The sequence below is a fragment of the Galendromus occidentalis genome, unplaced genomic scaffold (assembly GCF_000255335.2).
Source record: "Galendromus occidentalis unplaced genomic scaffold, Mocc_1.1 scf7180000077517, whole genome shotgun sequence".
Taxonomy (NCBI): Eukaryota; Metazoa; Arthropoda; class Arachnida; order Mesostigmata; family Phytoseiidae; genus Galendromus; species Galendromus occidentalis.
The window spans coordinates 253291-268425 of NW_003805505.1; the positions used below are offsets into that span (position 1 = coordinate 253291).

Below are 15135 nucleotides of genomic sequence, written 5' to 3' on the forward strand. Positions count from 1 at the left end.
CGACGACGGTCGCAGGGGTCGTCGAGAGTGTGGTGACAGATTCAAAATCGATGCGTTTGGTAACGACTGTTGCCATTTCAGGAGTTCCGCGAGAATGGAAGAGACCCCAACTCTGTGAGGCTCGATCTGATCCGGCTCCGTCTCGAAAAAGAGGCAGAACGCGAAGAGGAAGCTGACTGTGAGGACGTTGGTTTCTTGGCTGATTTCAGAGCCTATTGTCGGAGGAGGCGCCGTCACAAGTGAGTATCCCGGCCTCTCGTTACTCCCGACCTCATGTTCCATCGTTTACTACGTCCCGAATGATTCGCATGCGGTCCGCGCGATGGGATGGAGATCGTCTCTTCGTTTTGTTTCGGCTTGTTCCCTCCCCCCCCCCCGGAGCCTTTTTATTCGACTGCATTCACCCGGGAGCATATCCTTCTAGTTCTTTCCCATCTCATCCACGACCGCGCCCCCTCGTCTGCTCGCGCTCTCGTGAATACTCGCTGCTCGATTCCTCTAAGTGCGGAGAAAGAAAAACCTCTCTCGAATTTTCCAGGTACATTCGAATCGCGACTCAACCCGAGCGTGAGGATGCACTTACCCCCCACGAAATCTCCGGGGAGGTCGATGCATGGGCGCGGATTATATTCCCCTCAACATTCTTCCTCTTCATGTTGTGTTATTGGATCTTATTCCTGTATCTGGTCGACGACGAGATCGACTACTCGAATCCTATCGGCGGAATGACACTTGGAGTGCCGTTGCACGTCAACAACAGCAATCGGAGCGACTCGAACCTTTGAGCATATGAACCATCACATACCACCCAGTCGGCGGCGGTGGCGAGCACCAAGCTGTGAAAGAACTCGAAAAAATCCGGGCCGACACAAGGTCTTGCCAGGAAACGCGCGGCCAGCAACGATAACGATTTTCTGCCACTCTGTGATCGCTGATTACCAAGGATCTTCACGACGAGAATAGATACCTCCCTCGCGCCTGTCATGAGAAGATCATGAGAGTCCGCTTGAGCTCCGCTCACGCCGGATTTCTCTGACTGAGACTTGCCGGATCGTTCGTCCAAGAAGTCTCCGGGCGGATCATCCAGAGGCAAGAGCGAGGTCATCGATCTCGTTCCCACGAATATCTCAACTTCACAATGAATGTCAATATCGTTGCTGGACTTGGTGTTCGCCGCCTCCGCCATTCATTAGCAGTAAAAGTGTGTCTTCAAGTCGAACGAGCGCGACTAACGCCACTCATCGATGTCGTCTGAAGATACTTCTCCTGTCCACCGTACTTCGTCATAATGGGCAGACGCGACTCGCACAGATCCAGACATACCGAGAAAAGGTTTAGCCGCGGGGCGAGTCGCTAACTTACCGCTAGCGGAGAATCTCAGTCGATTCAGAGCGCGAGAACGTGTTAATCAAGTCATTGATTCATGACGACTCGAATTTCTGTGCATACTGTAAATACCGTCCCACTGATCGTAGCGGACGGGGTAGGCGTTAAATTGACAATAGTGTGACCACTCAAATAATACCGATTTCTCGCATATCATTATTAGGTATACTATCTGACGTAATGTATTGTTGGCACAGGGATGTCAATGGAATCTCGAGGAAGATTTTCCACGAAATTGTTTGAGAAATATTGCTGAAACCTCGAACGAGAATTATAGTCAAGCGCATCATCCATCGAGGCGCCTGTTGAGGACGCTGGGTTTCATAATTCCAAGGGATCTCTCCAAGTCAAGAAGGTACTCGAATTGGGGTGTTGCCGTGTTCCTGAAGGAAATCAGAAGGGAAAAGTCGGACACAGTCGAATTTCACACATGAGTTTATATGAGTCGTAGCGTAGTCACGTCGAGAAATCAGGAAGAGAAGGAACCGAGGAGGAGGATGAGGAACTACATTTTACTGAAATCGCTACGTGGGTACCTGCTTAAAATCTATCTTCCTTCGAGCTGTTTAGCTGAAGAGTTTGATGTGGCTACAGTTGGACACGAATAAGTACGGAAGTCGTCGGAAATTCGGGTTATCCGGTTCTCTCTCTGATCTTTCTTAACTCCGCTCTAGGAATTTCCTCGATCAGCCGAGTTTTAGCGATGCTTCAGGATGAAGCCATATAATCATTCCCATCACCTCGCGACCACGAAAAATTGTGCCATAGTTTTCGAAGACCGAGTCATCTGATCATTCAAATACTCATGGAGACTTACATATTATGTACCATGCCTCCCATCCAAAGGGTTCCGGGCTCCTTCTCTAGGGTCAACGCTGTCTAAAAAGGTGTCTCTGTGAATAGTTTCGACCGAATTATCTGATCCAATTCGGTATCCAAGGAGATCTGCAATCATGCTGGCGTCGGACCCTCACATAAGTTCTCAGTGCTTCTTGCAGTCAACCGTATCCCATGTACCACAGTTTCTTATCTTCCTTCAGAAATCGGATAGTCTCAGCTAATGGCTCCCAATCATTTCCAAGACATAAGAGGCCTAAATTCATGGACGGAAGGCAATCAACTGATAATGAGTCCGAGCTTCGTAATCCATGACCATTTGAGCTCATCCACATGTTCTGAGATGCCCGAGTCCTATCACTTGACGATACTATATCATCTGTATTTAGATCCCAACCAACGCGGTGGGACAACTCCATGCGGTTCGACGAGAATCCATTAGTGCTGTTTACACGGAAGATCACTGAACATGGTCATACAGAAGCCGAATAATAGAAGAGGAGATGAAGCAGGGTGATGGTAGACGCTCCATTTTGTACCCAATCGGACTGAATAGTTCTGGGAGGGGGACAGGAGAGGCGAGAAGTCGAGAGGTAGGAACTCACTTGGGATCGTGGACCTTTTTCGACTGAAGGAAGTGATATTTAAAAAAATGACGGCGGTTGCTAGTGTCCATCGACTGTACATACAACAATAATAATTCTATCCCGGACGGGATGGAGCCACCCGACTTTAGAACGATGTAATACCCGCAAGGACAGTTTTTATACGATTTCGGAAATTTAATGCTTAGGTCTCTCAATCGGATCCACGCGACCGATGATGAAGTGCATCGGCTGATTCGAGAACTGAATACTCGATACAGTTTCTCCAACGTATGTATCGGAACCAATACTTCAGATATACATAAACTGGATAGGATATGAATCGACGTTCCGTGTATCGGAAACGATGGCGCCAGCACCGATGGTACGTCATCGGAGCGGAAGATGACCGGGGAAGAGACGACAAAGATAATGTTAGTTTTGATGTTGTAGAAATATTCGTCTCTCGAATGATTGTTCCGCTTCCGTCTCGAGCTAGAATAATTCCCTCGCCATTCGTTGCTCACAGTATCGACGTCTCGCTTATTTGACCATTCAGCGACAAAGTCAGAGCTAGGTTCCAATACCATCGAAGTGCGAAGTGATGACCCTATCAGAATGTATTCGAGATGGTGCTCATACGTATCAGCGGTTTTGTTTGACACTCTTCCCTCATGAAGACGATTGAATAAAGGGGGGTCGATCCGAGATGATCATCCTGGTCCGAACTACGATACTGTCATCACTCCATCGAAATTGAAGTTCTTCCAGAGTCACCGGGGAGGGGTCCAAGGATAATCGCAGAGTTACTCATAACATCTGGCGTGTCGTAGCCATCGGCGCCGACGTGTGCAGGGATTCTTCTTCGATAGGCCAATTTAAGCTGGATCGTGCCGACAGCCCACGGAGCTGCAGGACTCAGATCCGATCTGATCCAGGACTCCTGGTCGCTGGACCGAAAAGACTGGTCGATCACGAACCGTAGAGTTCCAGGAATTAGCATATTTCACAGGCCCCCGAACCTTGTGTCCGAAAAAACGGCAAGTTGGCGTGTCTTACGGAATCGCCTCGAGACAGGATGACTCAGCGCTGGACAGGTCGAGCCTACATGGGTCGATGTTTCGCGACGAGCACCGTCTGTCGCGGGTGGTAGCGAGGATTATTCAATCAAAATTTACCGTTCTGCCGGGCGAAGAGTTCTGTGAGCTTCTCGTGAGTGGGTCAGATTGAGAGATCCACGCTCTGTACACGAGAGCTTACGCGATTATGGAGCCCGATTTTATTGAACCATGAATTTTGGAAATGCACGAGGAGAGATTGGAATGTATTGCCGAAGATAAAAAGCGAAGGCTCTGGAGTCGCCTCCTCGTTTTTCTTCTCGCCGATCTTCGACCGACTCCTCAAATAATGATTTAGGGGTTCGCGTTCTTCATGCGAGAATATGGGCCGTCTCCGGAATCCCAGCCCACACATACCGAAGGCGGGGAAGCATTCATGCTCATAGAATCTTGAATCAGATCGAAGTGCGCAATCCTGTACTGAGAAGATTCTGAACGATATGCTAGACATGAAGATTTCGGAGGAAAATCTGCTGTGGAGCGAATATATGCACCACATAATATACTCGCTGCTGAATCTAATTCTTTAAAAAAGGAATCCTCCATCGGAAGCCACCTGGTAGAGATGATATCACGCTGAGCACAGGTCCTAGAGCGGTGCAAAATGAATTTCGCTGGGATTCCGCACTAGAGCATTCAGTGGGGGGAAATCTGCAAAGTGCTCTTGGCTGTCCTCGGATGTGCAGTTTGGAAGGCGTCAGAGTCCCCGTTTTGTCCATTGGGACTATTCACGGGATGGCCTGAGCACTGGATCAGTGATCCAGAACCGAGGAGGAGGTACATGCCCCTGGATGATTCCCCCGGATCCCTGATGTCAAAAGCATTTTGACGCCCTCTGCGTCAACCGGACTCAGGAGACGCCCGCGGTCCGGGATATCCGAGCACCACCAGAGTTGCGAGGAGACAAGGCTCAGCTCCATCCTGGAAGGAGGAGGTGCTTTTTGTTTCGCTGAAACGGCGCATAGAGCGGCTTCCTAGATTCACCGAGACTTGACGTGGGAAATCGTCGGCGGGAAAGCGCCTACGACACTGGTCAATCCGTCTCCCGGAGACAGTTCGGACTCGACAGAATCAGCTCTTCAGGATCTAAGCGTCCATTCTGTACCTTTCCGGGGGAGGTGCGCTGAGCCCGACGCATGAGGAGTGAGAGTCAGAACCGCCGAGTTCGGCTTATCTTTTAATTTGCTATCCTTCGCGAAAAGGGGACGTCCGCGTCATGACCCACGACGTCGGCTGAGAAGTCACTTCCTTGTCTCCGACAGCTGACCTAGGCGTCGCGCGCGTACGTCGTATAAGATAAGAATCTGCCGGCTGAGGGAGAGGGTTGGGAAGCGCTTCCTTCCGAGCCAAGAAATTAAAGCGCCTGGGTCAGGAATTTCGCCGACGTGAAGACGATTGGCCCAAGACGATCCACCCGCGATCCTCTGGATAATTCCGAATCTCCGGGTATCCCGTACTTCAATGCAATCAAAACGCGACATTTATCATCTTCGCTGTGTTCGTCTGCTGAGGCATTTTCGTCGGGAACAGCACCGCCCGCAGTCTCGATAGTCGGCTCAATTCGCTGCTCCATGCGCGGGGCGGATTGGCGCCAAAAATCCCGTAGGACTTCAAGGCTCCTATTCACTGAGTTTCGTATCTCCCTCCGGAGGGACCGGTAGCGTCCCCTGGCGGGTGCAACCCGCGACTCCGCGCAGTTGAGGGCCGAGGGCCTCTCGCCCTCCACGAGCTCCAGACTGAGCCTCCCACAGATTCGATAGAGGCAGCGTGACGCTTCTCCGTCTTCCATAAAGCCGTCGGTCAATTTAAAATCGCTTTTTCTCACTTTAGACCGATGACTGCGGAGCGTGAACCCAAACTTTGGATGAATTCATTCTAATTGTCTCTCTGTGCGCCGTCAGGCATCTGGCCGAGTGGTGGCAAACACACAGGGATCTACGCCAGCTCTGGAGAGGTATTCCACACGGATCGCGCCCGTTGCAAAGAGCCTCCTATGCGGTGAACTGAGTGCGTGATGTGAATACGATCGACAACGTTCGGGCCCAGCCGAGTGAATCATGAGCCTTACTTCGATTCATCGGGATCAGGCCGACTGAAATAGCGCCATCGCCGTCACAATCGATTCAGCAGCGGCTGCTTCGAAACATTTCGTTTGATCGCGTAAGCCTCTTTCAAGACTCACGCCCGATGTGGTCCATGGACCCTCGTATCTTGTAGACGGCTGGACCCTTCAGTGAGATGCAGCTATCTTGACGCTCGGATCCTCCAATCGAATTTCTTCCCGCCTCCGGATCGGACTCCGCCTCGAACCACGAACCACCTCATCGCCCGGAAGTTTGGTCTTCGTGCTAAGACGTTCACACGCTGCGTCAAACTGCGGCGATTCCGAGGTCGCGTTGTGGTCGCCGGTGTCTTCTGGACAGCCGTGGTGGCCTCATGCTACCTCGTGTTCACAGTTCATCGTCAGGGTGCGGATCTCCACGACGAATGGGTCTCAAAGTAAGCACCAGCATTCGAGTGACATTCGGAGTTTCTGGCCGTTGTTCCCTGTCGTCCTTAGAAGGCGCTCAACGTATTTTGACGGATACTGACATTAACTCGTCAACTCTGCCGTTTCAGTTACATTGCCAAGAGACCTCCGGGTCAGGATCCGTTTGCCGCGCACAAGTTCAATCAAGTGGCGTCAGATGACACTTTAATTGGACGCGCTCTGCCCGACACCCGGCACCAAGATTGCGCAGCTCTACACACCTCGTACAATACGTCCACTCTTCCCAAGACTTCGGTAGTAATAACGTTTCACAATGAGGCCAGATCGGCGCTCCTCCGCACGGTAGGTTTCCTGAATTCTCGCTTGAGTTCTTCGAGAAGTCTTGAATTCATACGGAATCGGTTCGAGTCCGGAGGAATTCGGAGGAAATTATCAGATCTTTGTTCTTACAGGTCGTCAGCGTTCTTCAACGAACGCCTAGCCATCTCCTGAAGGAGATCGTCCTCGTAGATGACGCCAGTGACGATCCCACGGACGGAATCGAGCTTCAAATGAAATACGACAAAATCGAGCTGATTACGAACAGGGAGAGGCAAGGGCTCATGAGGTCAGTTCCACCTGGATGCCTGTATTCGAACGTCATTGTTCGAGTCCCGAGTCCGAGTCTCCCCACACAGACCTCCAGGCCGAGGGTCGTCTCACTGACAAGGTTCTCTCATCCCCAGATCCCGAGTGTTCGGAGCGAAGAAAGCCAAAGGTCCGGTGCTCACCTTTTTAGATAGTCACTGTGAATGCAACGAGGGATGGATAGAGCCGTTATTAGCCCGGATCCGCGACGAACCAAGCAAAGTTGTCTGTCCGGTTATCGACGTGCTCTCGATGGACACGTTCGGATACTTCCCGGCATCATCTGATCTTCGCGGAGGATTCGATTGGAATCTCGTTTTCAAATGGGAATTTATCACGTCAAAGCCAGAACTCGCCACTGATCCGATAAAGACTCCTGCGATGGCTGGAGGACTATTTGCCATTACCAAGAAAGAATTCGAACGCCTCGGAAGCTACGATACTCAAATGGACATTTGGGGCGCGGAAAATCTTGAGATGTCCTTCCGAGTTTGGCAATGCGGGAGCGGTATCGAAATTCTACCCTGTTCGAGAGTTGGGCATGTTTTCCGTAAGCAACATCCGTATACTTTTCCCGGTGGAGGGAGCGGGAAGGTCTTCGCGAGGAATTCAAGAAGGGCCGCTGAGGTGTGGATGGACGACTACAAAAAGTATTACTACGAACAGGTGAGAAGGGCAGATGTCCCGCCTCCACAATATATCCAAGAGTGAGGTACAGACTCGGATATTTTCCTAATTATGTCTGAGGCTTGGATGCTTTGGAAACAGGTCCCCGCTGCCAAGAGCGTCGCTTACGGAGATATATCGGAAAGGCTCAAATTGCGTGAGAAACTGCGATGCAAAAGCTTCGAATGGTATGTAGCGTAATTCGCGTTGAGATAACTATTCATCATTTCTCCAAACATCGATCACTTAAGGACAGTTACGAAACACTCCACCGAAAATTGGGGCTTGATTTATCCATCTTCTCTCCGTCTTACCAACCTTTGCCCGTCCGATGAGAGCCTACGATATTCCTTCACGTTTTCAGGTATATGAAGAATGTCTACCCCGAGCTCAAGTTGCCTTCGAATGTTCACGGGTACGTCCGGCAAAATAACCGCTGTCTTGACACCCTTGGAGCAATATCCGACGGGAGCACAGTTCATGTCTACCCCTGTCACTACCTGGGTGGAAATCAGGACTTTAGACTGGCGAAGAATCATCTCCTCATGGTGCACGACATGTGAGTCACGATTCTCATCGTCTTTCCGGAATCGCGAGGGAGAGGGGGTAACTCGAAACTTAGAATCATGCGCATGGAGCTCTTTTGGGGATTCATCGGATAAGCCTCAGTCCTAATTGAAGAAATAACTCGGTTCCAGGTGCGTATCATTAGGCAGTTTGGCTGGGCAGCAACTCGTCAAGCTGAGAACATGTAACGGTGAAAATTCGCAGAAATGGGTTCGCGAAGGAGGCAAGATCCGCCATAAGTCCAAAGCGAATCTATGCCTAACAAATAGCCCGCGGGGAGTCACCGCGGACAAATGTGCTTTCCTGGACTCACAAATTTGGCTCACCAAGGATTAGAGCTGAGATGGACATGGGTCGATGCACTTGTTTACTCCTGTACATTGAGAGGAATATCTGTACAATCGAAATAAAAATACTTCCAATCCCAACTTTGGATCCAAACATCTCAGGCGAGGCGAACCGGGGTGAAGATTGGAGCACGGCTCCAGAAATCCCACAATCAGCGGGTTTCTGATTTTCGTTTTTCTGATTTTCGGGAGAAACCTCTGAAGCGTCAAAGATTGTGATTCAGTGGGGCAGTCTCGAATTTTTCGGCTCTGGAACAGCACCCACTCTCAGGGATAGCTAAGCACGTGCATGCAATAAGGATTTGATTTATTAACGGTGGAGCGCGAGGATGGACGCTGAGACGCGGAAGCGTAGCAACACACTAGATTGAGAGAGCTACCTTGACCGGCGGAATCATCTTCACGCCCTAACGATCAAAAGCAGAATGAAGACTAGCCACCCTTCGAGCAAGCAGAACTTGGCTCACTTAAAAGTTTGCTCGTGTTCTGCCAGAGCCATGCCCGCTGCCCGTGGATGCGACATGAATAGTCTGCCAGTGGTCAGCCGATCTGAACTCAGAGAGGGAAATAGCTCTCGGAAATGCTCGATCAAGTCACGGACTCTTCCTCTGTCCATCGAAAAATGAATATAGAATTGATCAGGTGCTGTATCCCTAGCTCTGGATAGCCCCAGCTCGGGGGAGCCTTCTCGAAGTGATACCCGGATAGAGGCCCATGAAGTTCAGACTATGCGGGTGTATCGTCAAGATGTGCGTACTCACGCGATTGATCTCTCGGTGGAATGAGAGCATGGGTTCCACGGAGAGGCTCGAGTTTCATGAGAGCACCGAACTTCGGCCTCTAAGCACATCAAAAGCACGAACAAGATGCCGACACTCTCCTCGGAGCTTGATGAGCCGAGCCGACTCTCAGACGGATTGAACGAGGATGGCTCAGCAGCCTCTGGACACAAGCAAGATCGTAGAATAATGAATTTCCTTCGCTGTTATCGGAACCCAGCCGTCGCACGACGCTCTCAGGGAGAATCGCGAGCGCCGCTCCCGGGGAAGAGTCTTGTCTCACTCGCTCTGTGCGCTCTCGCTTGCATGACTTCTCAAGATCAAATTGTCGACATCATTCGGAATTCGGACCCTCATGGTCCTCACCGCGAGGGAATTTGCTGGAAGAAATTCTGGAAGAGATGACTCTGGAGGATATTCCGATAATCGGGGCACTGGGCACGTAGGCCCACGAGATATTTCCTCCTCTTTATCATTTCCTCGCCTAGAATATATTCAAAAGGAATAGGTTCGGAAACTACGAACTTACAGGTCCTGTATGAGATGTCGAAAACAATTCTCCACCTGGTTCCTTGGAAATGTTCTGAGGATGAAAGCCAGTGGGAAGAAATCTGTGGAACTGCACTGGCTGTAATCTGCCTCTCCGCTCCCAGGATGGGAGTGGTTCGCCTCTGCGTTCCTGGCATCATGCTGTACGCAACACAAGAGTGAAAACAGACCTCTCCATGAACGGAACCGCAACTTTATTCAAATGACGATCAAATGAAACATTACCAGACTGACATCGGCTCGCAAAAGTCCCCGAAAACGAGGAGACTCCGATTCTAGGCCCTCCCAAAAGTTTCTCTCCCGGCATCGTCTCGAACACTGCATATAAGCTGACAGGCATGAAATCATTCAATCACGAACTTGGTTACTGTGATCACTGCCTCGCCATTGACTCGCTGATACAAATCTCATTATTAGACAACGATGAATGTTTATATCCAAGGAGTATGCGGGTGAATGATGGTGATGATGAATGAATGATTCGATCGCATGCGAAAATCGTTCCGCAGCTGAAGCGCAGGGAGTTCTCCATGATGATTGCTCTCTATCATTATACATATGACGCGTTGGTCGGCAAACCACGTCAAGTCCACTATCATCCCTGTAGTGCTTGGGGCGCGCGATCAGGAAGATTCTCTCTGAACCTAAACAGAAAGGCGATGAGATTGGGAGCTGGTATAACTCAGCTACGCAAATCAATGAGGTCCCTAACGGCGGTTGGGGTTTGGGGCCGCGGGTCTTGGATCGTTCCAGCAGTATCAAAAGAGTAATGACCAAATCAGCCTCTTTAGGGATCCATTGACTAATATGCGCTAGGTGGAAGGCACTTCGCGCTTGGTGGCTGGATGCTCAGCGTCGTTGGCAACGCCGCCATCGACCTGGGGGCCTCAGGTTCAATACCTGAGGTCGGCCGAAAATTCCTTAAGGCGAAACTAAGGTTCTCAATGGGGAGCCGAGGTCCCAGGTTGGACTCGGGATTCGAGAGGGAGTGATAGCTCCCGCGGTTCTCCCCCTGCCGTCGCTGCGCTGATATTGCATTAGATACTGATTCTCCATTGGCGGGTAGCCGTTGGAAAGATCAGCGGCGGCAAACGAGATTCGAATATTCGAATCTCGACGTGAAACTTAAACAGTCAATTCAAAATTCCGAACACCGTACATTGAGATTCGCCGTGTGATCGTCGCGCGCGTATCGTGGACGTGAACGATGAATTTTGACGTGCCAAAACGAGCGTCTGTCAACCCGAACTTACAGACGGAAGCGATCATGGAACAGCGAATCATGGTCAAGAACCAAAAGGAACGAGCACGGCATGACGGGCGAGAACGAATCCGCACATTGCTTGTACGCATGCCGTGGGCTCCAAGATCTGCAACTTCTCCGTTAAGTTCTGCCTCTCTTGTCCACATTCCACATACTTCTGTCTTTTATTTTTATTTTATATTTTCGAATAAAAGCTTATTCTGAGCCCACAACTCCCTCACATCCGCATCTTAGCAGAACATCTTCTGAGATTCTACAGTGTCGAATCTCAGCCTTCCGGAAAAATGGACTTAGCGCGGTTTGCAGTCCAACGCGTCATATACATCGCTAACTTACGTCGGCATTCACCCGATGGAAGAGAAAATTCGTGAACCCTTCAAGAAGAACGGGACGTCCCAGCAGTTTCTTTGTCGTGTTCCTGCGCTCGATGAACAGACTCGCAGTCGCATATATTCTCACTCATGCCTTGGTTCTTTTTTCTTCTTCCGTTATTGATAATTCGTTTGCTATCCTGCATTTGTTCATTACGGCGTTATGACTCTGTAGAAAACGCTTCTCTCCTCACTCATCAGTCGCACCATGATCCCACGACGAGCTCGGTCGACAACCTGGGACGTCGAACCCGTTCACTGTACAATCAGCACCAAAAGTGAATTTTAACGCGCAGTTCTAGCCTAAGCGTGCACTGCTGTCCGCTATCTTATCTAAGGATGGTAGAAAAATAACTAAACTCCCTCCGTCCAGCCAATCACGGGAACAACCGTGTTCTCACCACGTCACCAAGGTATCCATTCAAACATGCGACAGAGAGAGACGGTGTCTGTTGCTTGTCACAGATCGAAGCAGCGCTCGGCTCCACGGAAACTATCATTTTGTCCACGCTCGCGAATGGAAGATAATGGAAATCCTCGAGAGGGAGTCCCCCTGTTTCCCGTTTCAGCCAAGTCTTCGGAGTCTTCGATCCAGGAAATACGGACGGAGACTCCGAACCAGGCTCAAATTTCGATTGGGGCATTGAGTCTCCCAACGTTGGAAACTTGCCGTGGGGCTCGAATGATGCGGATTATATCAAGTAACTGTTAGCGCATAACGTCTGCTGATCGCGGAGTGATTTCCAGCTCCGAGTTCTGACCTGCACACTTAGGAGTATCGTGAGGCTCCCGTTCCATTGAGCTATCATAATCAATGTACGATCAGGCTCTGCAGACGGATTCCCCGGGAAAGGGCGAACACTTCCGCGAACAGATTTCAGGCCCGAATAAGGCTCTGGTCGTTAGCCACCCAGTCTGAGAAGACGCGTTGGAGCATCGGATCAGAAATAATGCCGGGGATCATTCAAACGTATCCGCTCGCCGTCGAGCCGGCCCAGATTTCGGCAGTCGGAGCGGCCGGAACTCTTCTTCAGCAAGCAGACTCCTGAAGGATGAGCGAGGATTAGCGGGAAGTTCTCAGAGAGCTGAAGCCGGGCGCACTCACGAGGAGAGGCTCTTTACGCCGTCGGTCTCCGCAGGACCAGATGTAGATTTCGCAATCGATGTTTTTCGCTGGAGTTTGGAGTTCCGGGAACGGTTCGGGTAGAGTTTGAAGTTTCCCGCAGGGATCCGAGCGATTTGAGCCTTTCACTCAGGCTCCGTAAAAACAAGACCCTCATATTCAAGAGCTTAGGAGGCGTTCGAACCCGAACGAGCGTGTCGGCTGTAATTTAGAGGAAGCAAGGCAACCAAGAGCACGGCACCCGTCCACAGCAAACTTGTCGGATGAATTCCCGATTCCGTGTACGGATAGGGGCATAGGCGGAATCCTTCCGTGCTCGGTTCGCGTGATGATGTTGGGAACGGTGCAATATCCACGAGCATATGGCGTCGCTGGGTTCTCGAAAATTTGAACATCATTAGGGCGCTGTATGATCGCCATGCTGCTGTTTCTCCTGTCGATTCCTCCGCTCGTTAGGAGGGGCGGGGATAACGCCGAAAACGGATTCGAATCATTATCTCCTCCTTCATGAGACGGACGCGACCTCCGCCACGAATCGTGACCGGAGTCGAGAGTTTTCGCACTGTTCCGGAACGATTCTGTTCGCGATGGAATCGCCAGCAAGCAGAGGGATTGAAATCCCCTTGCGCTTTCCACGAAGACTACCCGGGATACTTGAGCAACAAGGTTTAGACACCGATTCCGTTCTATCCTCCATGAGATTCTCTGGTTGGTTTCCGAATGCCGACGGTGCAGGCTTGTGAGCCTTGTTCGTTTGTTCGATGGAGAGCGTCGATCGCGATGCCGCAGGCGATGTGACATCTTCCTCTGGACATGAGGAGCCGCTGTTTCTTTGTCGCCTGCCCGCCCGCCAAATTGAGAACTCTGTTTTCTCATCCCGAGCTGCAGCTACTGAATTAATTGAGGTGCGCTGACACCGTCCTACAAATGACACGACACCAACAGCGCCGTCTTCTCGGAAGATGGGGACACAGTGATTAACTCAGAAGGACCTCTCAATCCATCGGCCTTGTTCCCGAGGGGAATCCGTACGAGACCGGAAGGACAGCTCCTTGAGGGGGGCTCCGAACCGAGAGAGTCCGATCATGGGTCCGTTCGAAAATTCCGTCGGGAATAACGGGAATTCCTAGGAGCCGTGGAATTCCCTCTGAGTTTTTCAAGAGCTTCGATACGAGCGGGATCCTCTTCTGCGAAATCACGCTCCCCGACGGCACCGCTGCAGGTTGTATTCGGAGCGCTCGTTCGAGATTCGCGCTTTACTCGAAGCCGCTAAGATATCTTGTCGAATCACGGGCATCTGTCCACACTCCACAGAAAATGCGCCGCAGGAAGAGAGTTCGGAATACGTTTTCAGAGCGATGTCCTTCTTGACACTCGACGCATCAAGCACAGAACTCCCTCCCTCACTTCCCTCGGAGGTGCTGCGATTCACTCTCGCGAACTGTGAGAGTGTTGCAAAGAATCCACCACACTCAACGGATTCTCTTGATGCGCACAGTTTAGTTGGACGGGAGAGCTCCCTCCTTTACAATACTGAATACCGCGATCTTATAGAACTAGCTTATGTATACCCGAATGGGTGAGTTTTGGTTCTCTTCGTATTTCCCGTAGCCGACAGCCCCCATGCCGAGGTGTGCGGGGGTCGTGCAGGGAAAACTTTGAACATCACAGCAGCAAGGTCCAGGTCCTCATGACGAGCCTAACGTAGAAGAGAAACAGTTGTACGCAATTTCTCTCACAACCAGCCAGAATTCATTCAATCTCACGTAAGCGAACAATCAAAGGGAACCTCTCTCTCAGAAGGTGAACCGCGTTCCGACTGACCTCAAAGTGGCTTGAGGAGGTCTGTTCCTCCGCCTGTCTCCCGGAGAGACTGGTACATATATATTTCGCTGACTCCCCAGAACCCGTACAACTGGTAAACCTGAGATCTCCCCATTCATTTCTTCTCTGTAATACCAATGACCGCCAGAACTAGAAAAACTCCCTAAATCTATTCCTGGTCACCACGTATCCGTTTCAAGACCAGGGGACAATCACTTTGAAGAAAGGAACTTTATCCCGGGTTTCATCGCGACAGTGATATCGTTCATGATCTTATTTACAGATTTTTCGGCTTGGGCCCTTCTGCAGCTTCCAATCTTCGGAAAATCAGGGGGCAATGAAGGCAACCAATCAGAGACAATTATCTTGACTTCGAACACTCATCTGGAATAGATGAAAAAACCCCATTCTAACATTCTATAGAACATATTGGAATGGGTCACCAATGTAGCATGATTTTGCCGGAAAGGAACTGAGGACACAGACAATTGAGACAGTGACGAAGACCAACTCAGGTTCCGAAAATTCCGCACGCCTAGGGTCGGCGCGGCGTTTCGATATTCATCAAAGAATCCTCCCTTTAACCCTTCCTTCTCGCACCA

The 15135-nt window shown here is 50.6% G+C and overlaps 2 protein-coding genes across 2 annotated transcripts in view; both read left to right on the plus strand.

Annotated features, from left to right (window-relative positions):
- LOC100907902 (gamma-aminobutyric acid receptor subunit alpha-6-like) overlaps positions 1-785 on the plus strand; it is an 18892-nt gene extending 18107 nt beyond the window's left edge. The window contains exons 10-11 of the mRNA XM_029112585.1: positions 82-239; positions 539-785. Of these exons, the coding sequence (XP_028968418.1) occupies positions 82-239; positions 539-785 (405 nt within the window). The remainder of the gene's footprint in view (positions 1-81; positions 240-538) is intronic.
- Positions 786-3212: 2427 nt separating this feature from the next.
- On the plus strand, positions 3213-8612 carry LOC100908042 (polypeptide N-acetylgalactosaminyltransferase 2). Its single transcript, XM_018641011.1, has 8 exons — positions 3213-3241; positions 6143-6424; positions 6545-6758; positions 6869-7023; positions 7142-7709; positions 7812-7897; positions 8074-8268; positions 8408-8612. The coding sequence occupies exons 1-8, from the start codon at positions 3213-3215 to the stop codon at positions 8610-8612; spliced, it is 1734 nt and encodes a 577-aa protein (XP_018496527.1).
- Positions 8613-15135: the final 6523 nt, after the last annotated feature.